Here is a 23,227-nt window from a genome sequence, read left to right as displayed (position 1 = left end):
AAATATAATATATAAATATTTTATTTTGAGAAACAATTATAATATGTTGGAAAGGTAAACATGCCAGGCTAAATAATTCAAATAAATCATTGACATTTGCTGTCTTCATTAAAAACGCATATTTCTTTACAACACATGAAAAATACATACAAAAAATCCTTACATATACTTTGGGAACGGTACAACAGAACATTTTAATTGTATTAAGTTGACTTTTCCAAACCACGATAAACCTTGAAACCGGTTATTGTAGCATGCCTAATCCCAGCTCAACATTGCTTATGTGACCATTGTGGATAGACACATTGCGATATTGATGCTGATACGATATATTGTGCAACTCTAATTCTGAATATAGCCAATAGCCAAGCCAAAAGAGATCCTTTTTATTTTATTTTAAGTTGTATATTGTGCTAATAGACACATCACACTAATAGTTGATGATTATTATTGGTAAACATCATTCTTTAGCTTTGGTAAAAGAGCTGATTGTGTTCAGGCTGAGTTGTGGAAGAATCCCTGTGTGTATCTTGGCATGACTGAGCTATATTTTACTTTTTGTTGATGTCAGCTAAGTTTTTTTTATCTTTAGAGAAGGGTTAAGAAATGTCGGTCAGGTGTAGTGGTTCAAGTGTAGGTGTTTGACCAGTGTTTCAGCTGAAAGCAGCTCTGCCTCAGACAGCGCTGTGTCTCTGTGTGGTGTCTGTAGGCGGGAATGAATGAACGGGATCTGCCAGTTCATGATTTGGCAGCCTCCTCTACTAGGGCACGAGAACATGTGGTTGTGTTGTAGTAAGTGTTAAGAGTTTAAGGTCATAACTCTGTACCAACCATTCGTCTTCTTGACAATGGAATGAGCCCTTGAGGGGAATTCTTGCGTTTTAGAGACGTTAAAATGCAATTTTGTTATTTAAAAGAACATTTCTTAAATTGTACACATTTCTTAAAAATGCTAATTGTAATATTACATCATAGGCTGCAAAATGTATCATTTTAGTATTGATATCACATTTGCACAATGCACAATTGCCATATTGCAGGATATGCATTGTTGAATTATGGTTATAGAGATTACAGAACATTAGATTTGTAGACTTTAACCATAACAGAGTGAAAATTTATCATATGCAAGTGTTTTTAAGGCCTGTGAATGTATGAGCATTTCAAGAGTTTAAAGCATTCGGGTACAATAAATTATACTCTTTGTACCATTTAGTAGATTCATTTTATTTTATATTTATACAATAAAGACCATGAAGTAAGGCAGCACAATATATCATTTCAGCATCTATATCTCAATCTGCAGGCCAGAGTGGGACTCCTTTTCAGCCCTGGAGTTTCAAGCCTTAGACCGGCCCACCTCAGTTCACGACTGACTAAATTATAATATTGTCATTTCCAATTCAGTTTATAATGACACTATCACCTCTTAAAAAAAAACCAAAAAAAAAACAGCTGCTTTAGAGCTCTAAATGTTCAACAACCCTAACAGTATTATATGTTTTAACCATAAAAATAATAATAATTTACTCTGGTGAGGTTTAAACAAAGTGCTGACCACTGGACCACAACGGCGCTGTCACGATGGTGCCGTTGGAATAAAAATAGTGATGGCTTAATCTGTTTCCCCCCTTTTTAGATTTCTGATCAAGTTATGTCAGGTTTATTAAGGTAGTAAATCATCTGATTTTCATTGAGCAGGTGTAATAGTCATTAATATTAATAATTCGAATTCTTATATTCACTACGGTGCCGCTGTTTGGGGTCGAATGATAGTTACATCATCATTAACCTCAAGGCTGCATTTTGCTCACAGGGCTGCGAGAAAATAAATAAAAACAACGGAGCTGCGCAAAATGATGAATAAAAAGAGTGAGGCTATGGTCAAATAAATAAATGAAAAAAGTACGACTGCTGAGAGTGCAAGTAGCTAGGGACACCGGCCCTCGCGGCAAAAAATGGACCGTCCCACCGGAAATTCTCCCGGTCCTACCTATTAGCCAATCTGGCCTGTGCGAATCTGCAATAGTCACATCGCAGGATCTGCAATGTTGAGTTAGGATTGTAATTAACCAGAAAACACAGATTTTTTTTTTTAGGCCTGCATGTGACTATGCAAGATTTCAAGCAATTGTAAACTATTTGGGCACTAGACATGATAAAATGTATAGCTTTAACATAGAATAATTGCATTTAATCATTCCTACAATGAAGACTAGTCAGCATTTAAAGTGGATCACCTAAGTTTTTCCAATTTGTCCTGAGACAAGAATGGATGTTGTTTAATAGTTTCATGAAAAGTTTTATTGTTGTTTTACATTTGATCATTTAATTTTGTGCATCAATATACTGTTAGATTCTCCAGAAAAATATAAAGTACTGTTTATTTCATTTGTATCTATGTTTTTATTAATTTATGCTCGTAATATGTTTATTATATTTTATGCAAGTACAAAATCATCACAATCCTTTTGATAATGTGAATTCTTTCCAAATAGAGTTATTATACATTGTGATATGAATAAAATTTCACAATATGACTATCACAGAAAAACAAAATATCGCAATGTCAGTTTTTTCCAATATTGTTCAGCTCTACTATGTAGTCTTATTTTACATTTGATTATATCACTTTTGTATCTAAAAAAAACTATTTTTAGACAGAAAACCATAAAGCAATGTTTATTTCACTTTTGTCTCTCTTCTATTTTGTCTTTGCTCTATTTATATCAATTTATATACGATTCACTTCCCTATAGAATCTTCCCAATCAACTCAATCAATCTAAATTAAGAACTTTTTCTAAATAGAACTACTTAAACCAAATTCTGTTCATACACTCAAACAATGACATCTGTTGTTTTTTAAACTACTTATTTAATTTGAGCTGAAACAGCACAATTCTTTAGTTGTTTTTGTGACCGCTTAATATTTTTTTACAAATTGAAGTGGATTGAACATAAAACAATTAAGTTAACTTAATTCGTATTTTTCCAACACAAATCGATTGTGTGTAATTCAGCATGTTTTACAATGTATCACAATATATATTACATAAAAACAATATTGTATATGTCAGATTTTTTCAGTATTGTACAGCCCTACTACATCCAAAATTGCTAATGTTTCTGACACACACATACACCCACACACAAATTAATTATTGTGAGGCTTCCACTTTTCAGAAACATTCATTTTGCTTGCTGTTGTAGGTTTCCAAACATCCACACAAATGAAATAAATGTTTACAGTTAGCGGTGTGGCAATAATCCCAAAGGAAGCAGTGAAATCTGCCAGAAACTACCGCTTTCAGTGAAGTGACTAACAGTGCTTGTGGCATCTCAAAGTCATCAGTTTTCTGTGTTTGATTTCTCAATTTCTCTTGTGCAGCTCAAATAAATATCAATGCCACAGTGTTTACACACAACTTTTCGACGAAGTGAACCTACAAATGGCTTAATTATATTTTGTGCTGACTGCACATTAAACTGGTATCAACAAAGGGATTGTTTGATCTTTTTTTTTTCTGATTTGGTCAGACTTGTGTTGAAAACATTTCTGAATTGAAGATGCCTCTCTAAACCTCCTATTGTAGAAACTAATTCAGCACATTCATGGTTTTTTGAGGACTTGGTTTTAGGCAAAGACCAGATGTTTTCAAAGGAATAGTGACTGAAGAGAAATGTAAACAACTCTTGTTTGTGTGCTGTTACACTTGTTGTCTATAAGCCCACTGCATGTTTGCATGCAGGAAGTCCTCCAGCTGCAGTCGCACTCGCTGCCCTTAAAAATGTCCAGCATGTTTGAGTTGTTAATGTCTTCGTTTACACCTGCTCACAAGTGGACATAAATACACTGTACATAAACATCTGTAAAGAATTTACAGTGAACTTTTTTACAGTTAAAATACAGTAGACACATTTCTAAATTTACAGTAAACTACAGTATTTCTAACACACCATCATTTGAAGTTTTAGCGTCTACATTGTATCTTTGTAATACACAGGAAAAAAAAAAAAAACGTTAAAAGCAGGTAGTGATGATAAAGTCACATGACCAAATGTCATCACAAACAGCTTTTCCACAAGCAGAGAAACATAATGGACCCTTTTCACACAGACACATCATTACGTGTTTAACGGTCATCATAATCCTTAAAGTCCTTCAGTTTTAATATTTGGATTTTTTTTTTTAAATTGTATGAACATATTGTATGAAGTCTTTATAAGATCATTGTGGTGTTTTTCTTTATTATTTTAGCAAATAGGGTTGTGAAAAAATTGTTTGTTGTATTCTCCCATTCACTGCTCTCTAAGTTTACCCAATCATGACACCTTCTACTACTGAGGAACCCAGAAATGTGAAAAGGGTCTATAATGTGTAGAATGTACTCAGTGTTACTAACAAGTTACAACTAGCATTACTAACAAGTAATGAAAATAAACAATAAACATTATTTAGCAATATTGGCCTAGATATAGAGTGAAACTAATCGATATAACTGATGAGAAAAAAACAAACAAAAGAACCATATTGTCAAACAAAAAAAGTGAATTGTCATGCTGGGATTTCTGGGGAAAGTCTATTTTAGGTTATTCACTGTACTGTATATATTACATGAAAAACTTACTGTTTACCAGGTAGCAAGCACTTTTACAGTTTTTTTTTACTCTTAAAATTAGTCATTTTGCATTTACTCTTCTAGCAGACACTTTTATCCAGAGCGGCTTAAGTGAAGTGATTTTGTGCATGTCCACTTTTGACCAGTTCAAAAGATGGTCTAAAATGCATTGATTGAATTTCTTTTGTAGAGCAAACACTCATGTGTTCATATGTCGTAGTTGCCATCCACATACTTTGCATTTGTTTGCTAGTAAACTGTGAAATATGAGGTTATTCATTGAGTAGTCCTTGAACATTTCACTGGGCCATCCTGCAAAAGTAATGTATATTTATATTTAATAATTTGGCAAATGTTTTTATCCAAAGCGACTTACAAATGAGGACAATAGAAGCAGTCAAAACAAACCAAGCAGTCCAAGTTAGTTGAACACCTTACCTTATTTGAATGGTTAAATAATAGCTGCTCAGGTCGAGTTGAGCAGGTCAATCCACCAGTGGGAAACAGGAAAGGTAAAAGTCAGTGGCTGATGTTGCCACACTTTGTTGTTCACTTGCAGAACAAGATTCTGGAAAAACACATAAGCCTGAAATATTTCATTTACTGTAGGTAGAGTGGTGCAGAGTAGGGCTGCACGACTCTGGGTAAAAGGAGAATTTTTATTTATTTATTTATTTATTTTTTGCCTAAAATCAAGATTTTCTCACAATTTTGTAGATGTAAAATAAATGTATAAAAACGATTAGGCTATTATTATTGTTATTTCTCAAACATACGATAAAACAACAAGAATAATATTAGGCCTATGTGTAGGTCTACTGTTGGTTAAAATGGTAGAATGACTAGACTTTAAACTGGTCCTGGTTGTTAATTCACAGTAAAGCGATTAGATCAGAATACAAGTATTCAAAATCCTGAAGTTGAATTATTATGTTTGAGACATATGTTTGTCATTTGTCATTGACAACATCATTAGACCATTATTTTCACTGGTAAAATGAAACCTTTGTCATTACCAGTTTCCCTGCTGCATTATATTCAACGTACGTTACATAGGCTAGAGTAGTTATTCTGACCCAGTAAACGTTTATACTCATGCACAACACTTTGTGTTCGCTATGAAAGAAAAAACATATCAAAGGCTTGTCATATTCATAACTCTAAAATGTGACATGATTATTTAAATGATGTGCACACTTTCGGTTTCACTCTCACCTCCAAGTGTGCTCATGTCATGGCTGCCGTCACTTTGAGGTAAAAAAAAACATACGTTCAAATCATACTTCCTGCGCGGCTCCTAAACGATCGCTCTGTGCAACAAACTGACCGTTATTTACAACTTTATTACCTGTTATTCATAGCCTATGCAGGTTCTGTTCACGTAAAGTAGCGAGCACACTCACCTCTCGGTTTGTAAACAAGTAGTCTATCAGCTCACGTGTGATTTCACGGGCGCGAATACATCATTACATTAAGACAGAAATTACATTTTGGGGTGAATTACACCTTATAAATAGAGTATGTGACACTTTTAACTCCATTTGGAGGTGTCCATGTTGCTGAGCAGCGTATGTAAAACAATAAAAAACCCGCCTTTATGTTTGTCTCCCGACATATTGAAAATATAATTGGCTGAATCGTAGAAAAGCTGAATTAGGATCGTGTGAGGCATGAATCGAGATCACAATTTTAATTTATTTATTTTGTACAGCCTTAGTGCAGAGTCAGTAGTTATTTTGTAGGCAAACAACAGGACTGGCTCTTGGAAATCATTGCAAATTAATTATAATCTTTGTTACAGAAACTCTTGCTTCCACATTCTGGATCCTTTTACCATTATTTAGCCAACTGTTATATCCAAAGTAACTTACAATAGCTGGGCTTCCATCTTAACGTGAAGCAAACCTTTTCAAAGTACAAAAGGAAAAATCACAAATGCAAATTAGTTCTTTCCATCTAGTTTGTTGAGTAGATGATCGTATTGGTAACGTACTGTACATTGTAAAAAAAAAAACAAAAAAAAAATTTAATGAAAAGGTTTATTTCTGGTAATTAGGTGCATTTTGGGACCTTTTATGCTGTATTAACTATTTTTGATGTTGAAAGTTCCACTTTGCAAGTTAACAAAGTGACTTTGATTGACATTTTTGCAGTTTGAAACCATATATTTTATAGATAATAATATAGAGAATTAAGTCTATGTAAAATAACAGAAAAAAAGAACTGGCAGTTTTTTTCCTGGTACGTAATTTAAAACGCCCACCAAGACAGTGTATCTTTCAATATCAAACTTTTAAAAAGGTAATTAAAAAGCACTTTTAAAAAAACTCTTCAGTATTATAAGTTTTTGGATGAATGCATAAATAAATAAAAAAACATGAAACTTTCTGTAAAATCTGTAGAACCGCAATGCGATCATGATGGTTGCAAATGTGGGTGTAATTGCTGCACCAGAATTTATTTAGTAAATTTGTTTCCATCTCGCATTATTTGCATTAACTCCCTTTTCCAACCTAGCCCAAAACCACTTCATGTTAGCGTAAATATTTTTTGTGAATTAAGTGATTTGTATTTTAATTTGTCATTTTCTTATGCGATACATCATAATGCACATTAATATTATAATGCACATAATACACAAGGTGATGAAAACCCAGCTTATGACGAAGGGATCAAGCGATTCATAGTAAAAAGACAGTTCTCACGTCAAGGGCTGCTAATACATGGCTATTTTGAAACACAAGCTATAGTAAGGAAGAATTTAGTTTATTTTTACTTTGATGTTAAGTGTTTATGGAAAAGATGCTTGCTCAGAAGATTGTTGAAGATTGTTGTTCAGAAATCTGTATGGTATTTCCACCAGTGAGGAACAGTGAATAAAAAGGTTCTGGAAAGTGATGTAGAGTCTATTTGCTATGGTATCACGAGGCGGTGCTTACATTCTAGCCAAAGGCTTCTGGAGGGGAGCTTGATCTGTAGAAATAAATGAAAGTAAGTGGGTGCAAAACCTCTGGCTGTTTTGTATGCAAGTATCAGAGTTTTAAGTTTTGAGATTTTACAGCAGATGACGGAAGACTAGCTAGGAGAGGATTACAACAGTCCAGTATAGAAATTACTAATGCTTGGACTGGAAGCTGTGCCGCCGACTTAATGAGAAATGGTCTGATCTTGCTAATGCTGTATAGTGCAAACTTGTGTTGTGTTTGCAGTACAATGCTTGATAGGTCACTGGTCATCAAAGATCATCCCCAGATTCTTTACTTGGATCTGTCACAGTCATTGCAGTACTCCAAAGTATTATTTTAAGATTCATGTTTTTGAACTTCATGTAAAGTTTCCATACATTTTAAGTAGTTTAAATAGATACAAATATTCTCCCCAGAAAACCACAAAGCACTGTATGTTTCACTTTTTATCTTTGCTGTTGTATTAATCTATGCTTTTAAATTGTTTGTTATATCTTATGCATGATTCACAACCAGAACAATCCCTAATCAGTCTAAATTAATGAATTATTTTCAAATAGAGCTATTAAAGCTATCTGATACAATTGCATTCATATTGTAATGCATATTGCAGAAAAACAAAATATTGCAATGTCATATTGTGCAGCCCTAATGCCTAATTGTCAGTTATACATGACTGTAACCTTCAGATTTCTGCTTTCGATTAATGCCATAGTTCATTAATTGACTATATATATATATATATATATATATATATATATATATATATATATATATATATATATATATATATATATATATATATATATATATATAAACACTTATGATGTATGTTTTATGAATGGAACCTTTTACATGCAATTGAAATGTTTTTGCCTAAATATTATTGTTCAAATGTAATGACTGTCCTCTTCAATGTGTGATGTTGACAGAGGAAAGGAAAAGCGTAAGCTTAAGCGAGCTGCCCCAGGGAAATCCTCTGCTTCACTAAGCAGCTTGGTCCTGCTCCACAGCTGGGGTGTCATTGTTTTTATAACGGCGTACATTGAAAGGCTGGATGTGAATCACCATGACCCCTCAGTGTATGCTGAGAACGAGGATCTGTGCTTGTTTTTTAACGAGCCTGTGTTTCTGAGCTGTCTGCCTGGAACAGTATCACCAGTAAAGCCACATCTTTCTTAGAGAGTGAGAGGGAATATTTTGTGTTGTTTTGTGGTTCTTCTTTTTGAAAAACGGTAATCTAGAGTTAGTTGATTTGTCCAATATTGACAAAATATATGTTTCCATTTTAGACCTCATAAGACTAAAATAAGACCTAAATAAGACTGTGCAGATAACCAAAGTAAAAGTACTATTTTAAATGCGTAGTTAATACAATCAGAAATTGCTGTTTAATTTACTTTTTTTACTCTAGTCAAACAATACAGAAGATTATTAGTTAAAACTAGTCCTGGATGAATCATAAAATGCAAGTCATCTACTACTGTTGAGGTAATTCAGTATAAAGAGGCAAAACCAAATTAATACCTGTGGCTCCTGATCATACTTTGAGGTCTTACTCAGCAAAATTAGTCTGTGCAAAACAAAACAGTTCTTATCTTTAATCCACAGCCTTGGCAAATGAGCATGTTCATGTTAGCGTGGAGCATGAGTTTCCTGTCACTGAAGGAAGTATGTCAAACCTTGGGAATAATTGAAAAGCCAGTCATTCTAATTAAATAACCAATGCAACACACGTGTTCTTCCTGTGCTTTGTAAACAAACATCATCGGCTCACATGTGCATTTGTGCCTGTACATAAGTCATTATCAGTGTTGGGTGAGTTACTTTAAAAAAAGTAATTGATTACAAATTACTGACTACTGGAAAATTGTAATCTGATTACATTACTAATTACTTAATGTAAAAAGTAATCAGATTACTAATTACTTTACTTTGAAGTTACTTTTAAAACATAAATTATACCTATAAAAATACAAAATAAACTGCAGCTCTTTTAGTAATTTAATATTAACTGTGAAATATTATAAAAGGTTGATCACAGCAGCTTGACATATTCAAAAGACTTAAAGAGTTCACTTGTTCCAAATCTTTTTTTTATTTTTTTATTGACATTTTTTTTTCCACAAAAGAAAAGCTTATAGAAGAAAACTGGATACCAATAACATTGACATGCAGTGTTTGGGTGTTCTGTGTTTGTCTGAGGTAATTATTCTACTGAAATCTGTATATTCCTTACAAAACCTGAAGCTGGTCAGTTAGTTCTTGTCACGTTATTCGAGGTGCGCCTGAAAAATGCGAACACGCGCAATAAGCACTCTGAATATGTGTGCGCAAGCCGTGCACCTCCATTTGAAATAACAAACTTGCGCATGCAAAAGATGCAGTATATGAACGGCCCCATAATTAGCTATGCTTCTCTTCAAATTGAGAAGATACCTTCACTCCCGATTCTGCACAAAAATAAAATTTAGCCTGTTTAGGCTGTGTTTTTAGGCACCGGTGTCCTCCTTGGTGATGAGTATTGTCATGCAATGATTTCTGTTCAAGTGCTTGATCAAGTTGCTGGTCATGTTAAAAACAGTTGAAAGGTCTTTAGGGACTGGACATTGACTGAATTTCACAGCAATATTTTGGTTTTTACGCTCGATGAAGATCGTAATGTCTGTATTTCCACTTGAAGCAACCACTCTTGTCAGCAATCATTTCAGCTTGTGTTCTCCAGCAATTTAAAAGTGCATGCTTATTAACCGACGGTGCTGCGAAAAATGTGATTTAAAATAATTTTTTTTTTTTTCTTCTAAAAGCTGTATTTGTAACGCAAGTAACGCAATTACATTGACTTTAGTAAATGTAATCAAATAACACAAATTTAAAATGTAATTTGTTACATTACTACAGTACGTTCCCCAAAAATATTCTTAGAATACAGTAATGCGTTATTGTGGAACATGTTACGCCCAACTCTGCTCATTATGGAACAGGAAACTAGCGCCTGTTATGAATGTTTAGGACTGTTTGCTGAGACTGTGGATAAAAGCTAATTATGTTGTAAATGTTTGCTACATTTGCATTCGTTCATTTAGCAAACACTTTTATCTAAAGTGATTTACAAATGAGACAATAGAAGCAATCAAACCGGTGAATACAATATAAGCTATAAACAAATAATCTTCAGTTTCTTGCACAGACCAATCTTTTTTTTTTTAAGGCCTAAAGTATTACCAAGAGCCTTGGGCTTTAATTTTGTTTTGCCTTTATATGTTTTTAATTTACTCTCTTTAAACTAGTAGTTGTAAAATAGCCATTCATTCATTTATGAATCATCAAGGACTAAAAAATTATTTGATGGAAAAAAATGGTCTGTTTCACCTTGGATGATCTTGGGTTAGAATCTCTGTAAAATGCAACCTTATTCCAATGAAGTTTATATTTAATTATGCCCTGGTGTAAAAATATAACTGTGTTAGGTTAAAAAAATGCTGTGAGCTTATGTGTAGTAACCCATTGATATCACTAAATGAGGTCAGTCTTTGAGATTCAAATTTTGTCCTTTGGTTAGAAGGAGGAAGGAACGCCTCCTGATTTGCTTGTGCCTGATCGGAATTGATAATTTTCATTGTTTATCTTTTGCCAAACAACAAAATGCCCACTGTCCTCCCGCTTGTGCTCAGAAGTGCAACTTAAAACCAAACGCATTTCTAAGAATTTCCACTTGACTTCAATACAAATTTCATAAAAACATTCATAAATGCCTCATCAGAGTCTCTTTGTACTTCTTCAAATGCATTCACTGTCTGTCTTCGTCTTGGTTAAAGGTGCAGTTCCAGAAGATCCAGCAGCTCCGTCTGTCGCAGAATCGGGCACAGTACTACGGTGGCTCGCTTCCCAACGTCAACCAGATAGGCAATGCCAGCACTGATTTCCAGGTACCCGACTTGCCCTCCATCTACCTATCCAAGTCTTCTAAATCTGTCCAGCTAGTCATGTTCATTTAGGAGTAGATAAGCAGCAGCCATATACTCTGCTTTTCTACCGTCAGATAAACAATGTCAAGAGATGGTAATTGCAAACCTTCTCCTTAAAAAAAAACAAAGAGTGTGTTTGTACCTACCTCTTAGTGTGCCCTCACTTTGCCTACTCCTTCAGTACACGGCAATCCCCACAAGTACACTTGATACAGCGGTGCGCTCCAAGAGCTGGAGAACTGTATCTGTGTCTTTCCCCTATGGAGAACAGTGTTGTATACCTTCAGGTGAAAGTGCTCTTGTTGCTGCGAATAAAGCTTCTTTGAGACATCGAGCAGTGATCCCTACTTTTTGTGCGCCATGAGAAACCAAACCTAGAGAGGTAAAAGCACTGCAGAGTGTACTGAATTCACCTGGGGATAATGGTGGCACTTTGAGTACTTCAGTTATGTGTGCGTGTGTGTTTTGCATGCTTTACATTAAAGTCCTAAAATATGAACTGATAATGAACTTTTCATTGACAGTTTTCATGCTGTTACTATTAAACGCATTTTGATAATGGTTTCTCCACAGGGGACGTTTCCCTCAGGCCTGGACTCTGTTCGAGGAACCAGACACCATGGTCTGGTGGAGAGGGTCCATCGAGACCGCAATCGGATCAACTCACCGCACCGCAGGCCCATTGACAAGCACGGACGGCAGATATCCTTTAAGTTCAATCTTGTGGAGACCTTTGTTGAGGAAAAAAATGCCTTATTGCCTGTGAGGGTCTTTGCTTTCGTTAGAAGATGCATCATCATCATCATCATCATTATTATGAGCTCAGATTATTGTCTGTGTTTGTGTGTCATACTTGTTGACCTTTGCTCATGTGGGCAGCTTTTTTGAGGCTTCAGGCTACATGATGATCCTTTATGTATTGATATTCCCGCTGTTGCACTGTGGGTGTGAATGAGTGGGTAACTGCTACAACCTGCTGTTTTCTCCCCGCTCCTCTTTGGGTTTTTTCTTCCTCTGAGAACCATTCAGAGATACCTCATTAGTAGGTGATTAGCAAACCTTGCTGCCATTCAACTTGCACATTCTGCCGCTAGTTTTGCATTCTTTCAGCACACAAGTTGATGAAGTCACTGGCTACGCCGGCCCAGCCGGTCTTTTATCCTCCTCGGTTGTGCAGTTGATGGATTTCTTTTATTAATTTTTCAGTGGTTGTCTGTAAGCTTAATCGTCTGTGGGCTCAAAGATAATTTCAGTCTGCAGATTTAGCTTAGTGCTAAAGATTAAATAAAAAAGGCCCTAATGCTTTCTGAGTTGCCATGTTGTTTTGAAGATGTGTAGGGCCTGAATGGTCTTTCACTGCTGTAGTTTAGATTTTTATCTTGGATCTTTTGAAGCCGCACAGAGGTTTTGGGAATTGAATTGAACATCGAACCATAGCAAGAAGCTACTCTATAATCATTAGTATAGGGATAGTTTGGGAATTGTCCACTTGCTCTAATGCTGTGCCATACAGACAGACAACAAAGACATGTTACGGAGACAGAAGAAAAAAAAAGCGTGGCACAGTTCAGTTACGTAAGGGCTTTGAATGATGTGTTCAAAGTAATTCCACACGGTGCGCCACGACTGCCCTTGTTCTTTGAGCGGGAAAAAAGGCATTTGTGATGGTGACCGCAGTCATGCTGAAAACAGCAAGACCTGTTTGTCAGAATCCTGGCGACTCTGCTCTGTGAACTGAGCCACTCCCTCCCCAAGAGCTCAAGATATTCAGGCGTATTCTCACGGGTTTCTCCAGAGTCCCCAATGATTTCCTTCTTTCTTTACCACCTAGTCTGTTTTTATTGTTTCGGTGTTGATCGTTTCAAAGACAACCAGAAACAAATGTCAGCAATAACGCAAATCAAAGATGATTATTTTAATGAGTACTTTGTTAGCTGGGCTATTATCTTCTTTAAAAACCCTTTGCTCTAGGCTTAAAGCTTCAGTTTTTTGTTGTTGCTTTCAGGTTGATATTCCTGTCTCTCAGGCCTGTGAACGACAAGGCTTGCTAACACTCATTAATCTATTGCACCTTCCAGATTTCCAACCTGTCAGTGATGCATCATTTTTGCTGTCTCTCATAAGGATTTGATCAACTTTGGTGCATAACTCATCCTGCAAACTCGAATTGATGATTTTACATGTACATTTTTGCATTTGCTTTTTCTTTTAAAGCAAATTGTTAGCAAGTTCATGCAACCCAGGACTTTGGTTTTGGCATCATCATTCTCTTTGGGCTGTACTGTTTAATCTTCTGCTTTTAAACAGTGCACTCTCTTTTTTTGGTAGTGTTGGCATGCTCTCTTATTAAAAGCATCTTTGAGCAGATTTTTCATTCCCCACCCCCCGCCCTACCGAGCAGTAGTGGGTTCTGATCTGTATTATTTTTGGCCGTAATTCAAGTTTATTTTTGTGAGGCAGATATATTTCGGGATTATTTTTATATTCCCTGCTGTTTTCTTCAATGATCTTGCAACTCTGTCTCATTGAACCTCATGGCCAATTAATACGTCTGTGTTGAGTCTACACTGTAGGTCTGGCTTAGGGCTCGTTTATACTTCTGCGTAGAGTGATCGGTGTGACCCTTGGTGCCTGCCTTGCACATAGCCGTGCATTTATACTTCTGCATGCTGTTTGTGTTGCTTTGCAATAGCACTTCCGAAACGCTAGCTGGCAGTGGGATTTTATGTTGCTCAGTGTCAAGTTTCTTTGCGGATGTTTTGTTTTTTCTGAATGCTACCTTAATGTACAAGTAGCTAAAACTCTCATTCAGAGGTGGGAACCGGCGGAACATTAATCATAAGGTAAACGCAAAACAAAAGTCTCAATCTAGAGCAACTTCATGGCACTCAGCACTTGTTTATGTGTGGCTCTCGGTCCTGCCCACATGGCTCACAGCTACCAAACCGACCAGTCACAGAGCTTGCACTAAGCTTCGTTGCGGCGTGTAGTTACATTTTTTGAGAGGTGGGTGTGCGTTAACCATGACGAGGGCTCTGCGACCACGAGAAGGCTGCGCCGAAGCATGCGCTTGACGCAGAAGTATAAATCAGCTTTTAGCCTTCACACAGTTGCATCCTCTTTGTTGTTGCATCTGTGATTAGCTGGCCTGATAGCAGTGACCAGTGTGAAGGGGTCTGAGAGCCATGGGAGCAGAGAAAGGCCAATTGGCGGAGTTTTTAACAAGTCTTGAGTCTCACAGATGGATACATTTGTTTTGTTGGTTTAACAACTTTAGTCATAAAATAATGACAGCTTTGAAGTCTTTTTTTACACTGAATGAGTGTGAGTTAAGCTATTTTTCCAGTAGCATTGCGTGATTTCCACTGTAGTCAAAATACTGGTAAAGAAACTCAACACGCTGGAACATAGAACTGCCTACTAGCATTCAGAAGTATAGCTGCTCACAACTATGTCGCTACATACAAGGTATGCGCCTTGGGATACAGCGATCACTCGATGCAGAAGTATAAATTAGGCTTTAGTGTATGTGGTGACCTTAAAGAAAAAGGTCTGTGTCAAACTTGATTCAGAGATATGCACTTGAGTCAAAATGTAAGAATGATTAATTTCCATGTATTTCAACAAATGAATCGTATTTCCATGTTACTTGCAGTTCAATTAATATCACAAAGTATATTATTTCTCATACTGTTTTCTGTAGAATGTCATGCTCTTTCTAAGCTAATATATTTTTTTATTGAATAGATGAAAAAAGTTTTCTTTTTTTCTTGATTATTCTATCTACATTGTAAATTATAACTGTAGTTCTGTATGTATACCAAACAAGGCTATAAGTAAAGATTAATTAGAATCTTAAAAAGAAACAAGAAAAATTTAAGAACAACATTACAATTTAAGTAATCTGCTCGAAATACATTAATACAATACAATATTCCCTTTATTAATCACCACAGAGGAATGAACCACCAACTTATCCAGCATATGTTTTTACGCAGTGGATGCACTTCCAGTCGAAACTGATCACCGGAAAATACAATACCTCAAGTAATACATAACTTAAAGGATACTCCCGATCAGTTTTATTTGTATTTCTTGTATGTTGGAAAGACAAAACTTGTTACATTTAGTTACTCAGTTTACTTTCTGTACTATAGTAACAAACATAACTTTGATTGGGCAGGAACTTATTTCATTAGTTCCATTAACACTGTAGTTAAAGCAGGGTCTTTGCTTTCAGGTAAATCAGGAAAATACTGGGGTAATTTTATAATTGGTTGATGGTTGGTCTCTTTTCTTCCGTCTTTTATAAATACAGTCGGCCTTGAATTGCTTTTAAAAGGATAGTTCACTCACTTTTTTTCTGTTGAACACAAATAATATTGTAAAGAATGTTACCTGTAACCGTTGACATCTAGAGTAGGTGTAAAACTAGCCATGGTGAGAAAAAAAAAAATCTTAAGAAGTATTTTTTTTTTTTTTTTTTTTGCTTTAAAGGGAACTATCCCTTTAAAGCAGGGGTGGCCAACCCTGTTGCTGGAGATCTAACTTCCTACAGATTTCATTTGCAACCCTGACCAAACACACCTGGCTGTAATTATCAAGTGCTGCTTCAGGTCCTAATTAATTGGTTCAGGTGTGTTTGATCAGAATTGGAGCTAAACTATGCAGAGCTAAAGCAGAGCTGCATTTGAATTTAAACGTACTACTCGGCTGTTAGAAAAGTACGCTCTGTAAAGTATGTATGTATAAAGTAAGAATGAAATTTGCTATATCCGCCATTTTGTCATGGTCACGTGACCTATCTGCGTCAGTTGCGTCGCTTCACTCCCATTCATGAATTCTCTCGCGGGGCATCATAGGATAGCACAACGTGCATAGAATGCGCACTTCAGAATCTCGCCGGAATTAGTAAGTCATCCGGGTATTTTTCGCATACTGTTTTTTAAATTCTATGAATTCATACATACTACTCGGCTCGCATACTGATTTTAGCGTACTGTATGAGTGTGGAAGTATGCGATTTTGGAAGCAGCGTAGGTCTCCAGGAACAGGGTTGTTGACCCCTGCTTTAAAGGGGCTGTTTCTCAATTCCAAGAACGCAGAGAACAGACGTGCGTTCTTGTGAAGACCGGACTTGCCAAGTCACCTTGAAAAAACTAACTCGGGAAACCGCGAGAACAGAGAACACGTCATGTGAGAAATGAGATGCTGTGTTCTTCCTGATGGTCCTGATTATTTAAACATTACAGCATTCAAACAATGATTAATTGTTTTTTTCCCTTTTCACAGTATATACTATGCATAAAGACTTTACAAATATACGTTGCGCAATAAAAAAAAATAAAAAAAACAGACTTTAATATGAATTTCAGCAAATAAACACCCTTAATGTGTTCATGCCTTTATTAAGATTTTCATGGTGGTTTACATTCACCATTTCATTTAGGGAAACTCCTGAGATAAAAATATATCTCTGAACTTTAATAAATCTATGTAAAATGTTGCGCTTCCCACCTCCAGTCGCAATGACTTCTGAGAGGCCTAGAGCGAGTTTGGTGCTCAAGTCTGCATCCATACGTCCTCCATCAACAACACATCCGGGAAGTTTCACACATCCTCTGTTATTGCAGTCTTGAGTTTTGGAACTGAACTTTGGCAGTTGATGTTACATGAGAACAACACTGAAGAACACACATTAAGAAACAGCCAGGGTCTTGAAACTCCTGAAATTAATTTCAAATGCATTAAAACATCTCACAAACGAGCACTTCAAATTAGCATCGAATGCAGCATATGATTATATGCTTACATACTTTTGTATTCTCATCGCAACTTATAAATGAGTAGTCATTTGCATTTGAATATGTCAATATATGCATGTGTTGTTGCATCGTACTCCCTTAAAGCATATATTCTGGGATTTATAGAAATCATCTTATCAGTTAGGCAGCTGTAAAGACTGATTACATTCACAAAGTGAATTAAGGATATTCCTGGTAGATGACTAGCATTTAAACCAAAACACTCACTTGAAATCTCTGATGTTTGATGCTTCTGTCATTGAATTGTTTCCTCTCATGAGTATTTAAAGTAAAGCTGTTTCTTATAGAATCAGAAATTGCTGTCTTTCTCCACATCACTTTCTGTTAGAATGACACCAATTCGTATTTTTAACTTGGCTGGCAAAAGTGAAGCACAAACTCAAAATTAACCAGTAAAATGTACAGATGCTAAATTTCTATTGAGTGGGCAAGACCGATATTGGCGTGAGGCCCAAAACTAGATCTGTTGTTATAATTAACTAATACTCAATCTGTTTAAATGCTTTTATAGAGCGGTTATAAAATATGATTATTGGATGGAACATTTTCAGTTACCAGTCAAACATTTTTAATTTGACTGTCATTATAAATGTCGGCTATTCTAAATGTACTAAATCTACAAATGAAATTAGAAAATTAAAGCTGAATGAAAATCGACTCCAGTCTATCCTCTACATCTAATCTAAATAAACAGAGACTCTAAATAAACATACTCCCACTAGGCTTTTCTCTTAATGTCTAAAGCATTTCATGCCACTCTAATTCTGCTGAGTGAGAGAATATGAGGGAGGATTCAAAGCCCAAATTTGCTTTCGCTCTGATTTTTTTTTTTCTTTAAGTGCCAGATGTCCCTCACAGTGTTGGCTTGTTTTGCTAGCATTGATTCGGCCACGTCTGCCAAGATTATACTCTCTCATAAGCTTGCTAGCCAACTTAACGCTTACATGCTTCCTCTTAACCCATGTAGTTGCCTTCGAGCAGCATATATGATGCCAGATGCCTTGATCTTGCTTTGTATTTCTGGAATGATGTCCAACTGGAGGACGAGCGGTGTGGGTCTAGTGTGAAATGTCAGAGAGAAAGGTTAGCTCACCCACGCCATCCTGGAGCTTCTGAGACGAAGGTGCTGTCACAGCCACCCAGTCTCTCCACGCCGCTTCAGCAGCCATGGGCTAATTAGATTTTAGGAAGGATCCCTTGTAATCCAAGCCGTCTGGCTTATGTCATCATCGCTCTACCCCCCCCACCCTTCCCAAGCCCAGTATCAACAACAGTATTTACACACAATGTCATTCCAGAAATTTCATACATATGATGCAGGTCATAGAAACGTATGGTCTTAAATATGAAGTGGCCTAAGATGGTTTTTTGCAGTGTGGCTTTATCTGCTCTTCTTCTCATTGCTTGGTCATGATGTGTTGAGTCATGGTGCAGGTCACAGGGGTGGGCTGGTGGTTAAAGGTTGGCATGAAGAGCTCAGTCTCGTATTACTGCAGCAGAACTGATGACTGGGTTTTCCAGAGCCAAGCAGATGTTGAGCAGAGAAAGATTCTGTCCTTCTTGCTGTCTTGTAAACCCACCCCTCCCCCCATGAGAGTCTTGGCACAGACGGACATGACGAGGCAACATTGTCAACATCGGACTGGGTTGAAGAAACAATGTTTATTCAAGGAGTTCTTCAGCTGGGCTGTTTTCTCTCCCTAATTCGTCTGACTTTTGTTTTAAGTGCTGAGTGGATTTGGAAAGGGAAAGTCATTTGTAAAGGGTCCTGTAATGAGAAGTTTATTGAAAATGAAAGCAAGATGTACAAAATCCAGTTTAAAATAAATTCTGCCGAAAGTCTTCATCAATCTTAGACTATGGTCAACAGAAAGGGATCTATCATTCACCCCGTGGTAGGCACGACGCAAGTGTTTTTTTTTTTTTTGCTATTTTCAGACCAGCACATGTATCATTTTCATGTGCTGCGCCACGTTTAAATAGCAAATGTGTTTGCGTGCCCATGTGTGTGGTCTGAAAAAGAGCCGTGTTAAGGTGCATCGTTGGGGCATTGTGATTTTGAGGCAACTGAAATAGATTGTGCCATTAGCCACTTTCACACATACAGACCTTTACGGAAAATTGCCGTTAATTTTCAAAAAAGGTCGCTATGTGTGAACAGGCCCTTTTTGAAAATGCAGGTAAATTCGTTCTAGCTATTTTCCAGAAAGAAAAGTTGTAACATTACCAGTTATTTGCCAGAATGCTGCGCTGTGTGAACGCAAAAGGAAGAGTGCCAGAAAGAGCGTGCTGATGTGAGACGTCTGCTTTAACCAATCAGAACAGTCAAGACGCATTCACGTCCACGCGGTTTATGAGAATAAAAGCCTTGATCATTCATCATCCATCATGATCCATCATCATTCTTGTTTTGTTCATTCCCCTTTGTTTGATTATTAGGAATTTTATGAGTCTTTATTTTGGTGCCCCCACTCAGTCTGAATACAAGTTAAGAATTTGAATTTTAGGGGTTGAATTTGTGTAGTTATTAGGAGCGGATTGTGTTTGCTGCCGTTCATATCGACATTTTTTTTCCTCTGATTTTGTTTAATATTCTTCAAAATATATTATTTTGTGTTCAACAGTGAAAAAAAAATCATAAAAGTTTTAGAACCACTTGAGTGTTAGTAAATGATGAGGAACTATTCACTTTTGGGTGCGTTTATACATTGTACAAAATTCTAAAAGAATAATTTATTGCTTTGCATTCATATTCGGGGTCATATGTTTACCTTTTTGTAGTACGCAATATATTATCATTAGTGAACTACATAATAAATTTGGTTGTTTTGACCATTTTCTGCCTTTAATATTCAAGCATTTCTCCAATAGGCAACTAAGGGTGCTTTCACACCTGCCTTATTTAGTTCAATTGAATCGCACTAGAGTTCGTTTCCCCTTTTGGTGTGGTTCGTTTGGGCTGGTGATAATGCAGCAATCGTACTCGAGTGCTCACCAATGCGGACCAAATAAGCTTACCGAGACCTGCTTGAAGAGGTGGTCTCGGTACGCTTTGAAACGAACCCTGGAGCGGTTTGTTTGTGGTTAGAATATGATGCGTACTAAAACAGGTCCAACCGCACAAAGGACTGCGTGTTTTGGACCAATTCAGCTGCCGTAGGCCGATGCGCTGTGCATTATGGGATATGGAGGAAAAATATTTGTTGACAGCGCTTTACCAACAGAGAGGGAAAAACATTACCCGATGGATCGTTGGTAATATTTCCGCAAGATGACTATGTCACAGTTTAGCTAAATTAATTCACGCCTCCTCCTGAAGTGACGAGCGATGCATTAAACACTTTTTCGTAATGTATAGTTTGTCTAAAGCAGGCATACAATCAGCCAGCGCAGTCGTCCCTCCAGAGTAAAAGCGACATTTTGTGTCTGCTGGTTTTGTTTACCTGCGGGAGTTCACTGGCGTTTTCCCGCACGTGAATTCTGGCCAATCAATAAGTAGTTTTGGAAATATGTTCAACAACATCTGGCCAATGAGAGATATGGATTTTGTCACATGACTGCATTTTGGTTCGTTTCAACTGGTTCGGACCAAAGCCAGCAGTGTGGTGTGAAAACGACCCAAAGACGGCAGAAGATGCAACAATATATCATGTATTACCCTTGGTCCGGACCAAATAAAGTGAACTACAGATATGAAAGCACCCTAAATCAGGAGTTTTATAACAAGGGTGTCCAAAGTCGATCCAGGTGGGCCGATGTCTTGCTGATCTTAGCTGCAACTTGCTTCAATACACCTGCATGGAAGTTTCTAGTATACCTAGTGAGCGCTTGATTAGCTGATTCAGGTGTGTTTGATTAGGGTTGGAGCTAAACTCTCTTGGACACCGACCCTCCAGGACCAAGTGTGGACACCCCTGTTCTAAAACAATCGTAAAGCGGAGCACACTTTCGCATTGCAGATTAAGGTCAATATAGTACTATCTTTATTGAAAGCTTTTTTTTCTTTTGCACCTATCCTTGTCTGGGCTTGTTTTTTTTAATGAGACATGATGCATAAACGATTCCTGTCTAATCTTTATGGCAAAACACTTGTAGACAGACAGTGATTTTAGCTTGTGTGGGTCTCTAATTGAAGTAAAAATGAATTTGTACATCTATAATTGTGCAAATTACATTAAGCTTGTGCTTTTTCCAGAACACTTTTTGTTATTTCGTATTAAGATCACAAGAAGTAAAAGTTGTGATCTTGAGAACATTCTTTTCTATTTAGTAAATGCATGTTTTAGATCTAGAATCTTTCTGTGCATTATTGTACTGCAACATTGACCTGAGTCCTACATGTATGGAATACTGTTGAAGCTTTACATCAGTATGATTTTCTTCCTCTTTTTTTTTTCTTTAAATTTATTAACATTCTGTTTTAAAATTAATGTAATTTTTTTTTCAGCATTGATAGTTATAAATGTTTCATAATCAAATGTAGACTTGGTGAACCTTCGAATGCCAGAACTTTTAAACTTATTGCAATTGTTTGTTTTCTGATGACAAAAAGAAAACTATTTAAAAACATTAAATTAAATTAATATGCACTGAAAATTTGAATCAAGTAAAAACCTAATCTGGACAGATGGTAAAAAAAATGTTATGAGAAATTAAAAGGTTTTTTAGATGTATTAATATCATATAAACAACAATTCAAGCATGTGTGTTTTTATAAAGGCTTCCTTAAATTTCCTTGACTGAACTTACGCTGAGAGCTCTCCGTATGGAACGATGTACCTTTCTCCTCCGCCTGACAACAGCTGGAGAAGGTGAGTCCTCTCTTTAAAACTCTTACGACCTCCACACACCCATCCACACATGTCTGCATTCATTACATACACTATTACATTCTACTTCATGCAGGATTTGATCATATCTCCTGTCAGTTTTAGGGCAGAGTGCAAAGATGATGTTATCTTGAAACGAAGCCGTGGTAGTGACATCAAGCGATGTTGCAACAGAGATCATGTCACATTAGAGGGAGTGTTAATGTGTGTTTTGCATTTGCATAGGCTATTCCCACAGATGCCTGAAAAGAAAACAGTAACGGCACATTTGTTTGTTTTTTTAGCATGTGGAAAATCCTCACCCGCAGCACTGACAGATAACGCTAGCAAAAGGTTAGATAACATGAAGCGCACATCTTTGTGTCATACTCCACTCTCAGGGAGGTTTTTCTGTGAGAACAAACGCTTGCACATTTGCCCTGCACACATTTCTCGGTTCAGCCCCGGTGAGGCGTAACCATTGGACGGTTCTCCTCATTTGTTTACCGAGGAGTGAATTGCAGCCAGTAATAAAAGGCTTAAGGAAGCTTCCCCTCATCACAGTCGTGTTTTGAATGGCGGTTTTGGCTGACGGCCAGTGTGCCTTCTTACCTGCAAGCTGCCTCAGCCTCCATGTTGACTTTGCGACTTGTAAAAGTTTCAGAGTCCACGCCCTGTGGCATTGTTTACACCTGAAAACTGGTTGGCCTGATCAGCTTTAGCGCAGCCTTCTGTTCCCACTGTGGCCAAGCACTGCTGTGACAGCCATATGCCATAGAGCGGCTCACAAATGACACTAGACTTTGTCTTGTGTGATTCATTGGTGTTAAATTGAAATGCAAATTTAAATTACAGTTAGTGCTGTTGAGGAAAAATACTTTTTTATTCACTATAATTTGCAATATGTTCACCAGGTGATACAAATGGATGGAGTTAAAAGGATAGTCATCATTTACTCACCCTTAACTTGTTGAACATAAAAGAAAATATTTTGAAGAATGCTGGTTGACCTATTGACTTCAATAGTAATTTGTTTTCC

The 23,227-nt window shown here is 36.7% G+C and overlaps 1 protein-coding gene across 10 annotated transcripts in view; it reads left to right on the top strand.

Moving 5' to 3' along the window:
- Window positions 1-23,227, top strand: part of crtc3 (CREB regulated transcription coactivator 3) — an 89,888-nt gene that overhangs the window by 5,764 nt on the left and 60,897 nt on the right. For 4 of the 10 annotated variants that reach the window (XM_073907317.1, XM_073907314.1, XM_073907316.1 and 1 more), the window contains 4 exons: window positions 11,406-11,516; window positions 11,737-11,937; window positions 12,129-12,257; window positions 22,130-22,191. In XM_073907317.1, coding sequence (XP_073763418.1) covers window positions 22,154-22,191 — 38 coding nt within the window. In that variant the 5' untranslated portion in view covers window positions 11,406-11,516; window positions 11,737-11,937; window positions 12,129-12,257; window positions 22,130-22,153. Of the gene's footprint in view, window positions 1-11,405; window positions 11,517-11,736; window positions 11,938-12,128; window positions 12,258-19,772; window positions 20,326-21,070; window positions 21,226-22,099; window positions 22,192-23,227 lie in introns of those variants that run through there. The other 6 variants (XM_073907312.1, XM_021477955.3, XM_005166492.6 and 3 more) reach the window with 3 other exon arrangements.

Source organism: Danio rerio, chromosome 7 (genome assembly GCF_049306965.1).
Source record: "Danio rerio strain Tuebingen ecotype United States chromosome 7, GRCz12tu, whole genome shotgun sequence".
In the NCBI taxonomy this organism is placed as follows: Eukaryota; Metazoa; Chordata; class Actinopteri; order Cypriniformes; family Danionidae; genus Danio; species Danio rerio.
Note: the sequence above shows the minus strand (reverse complement) of the source record. Positions and strands in the feature narration are given on the sequence as shown.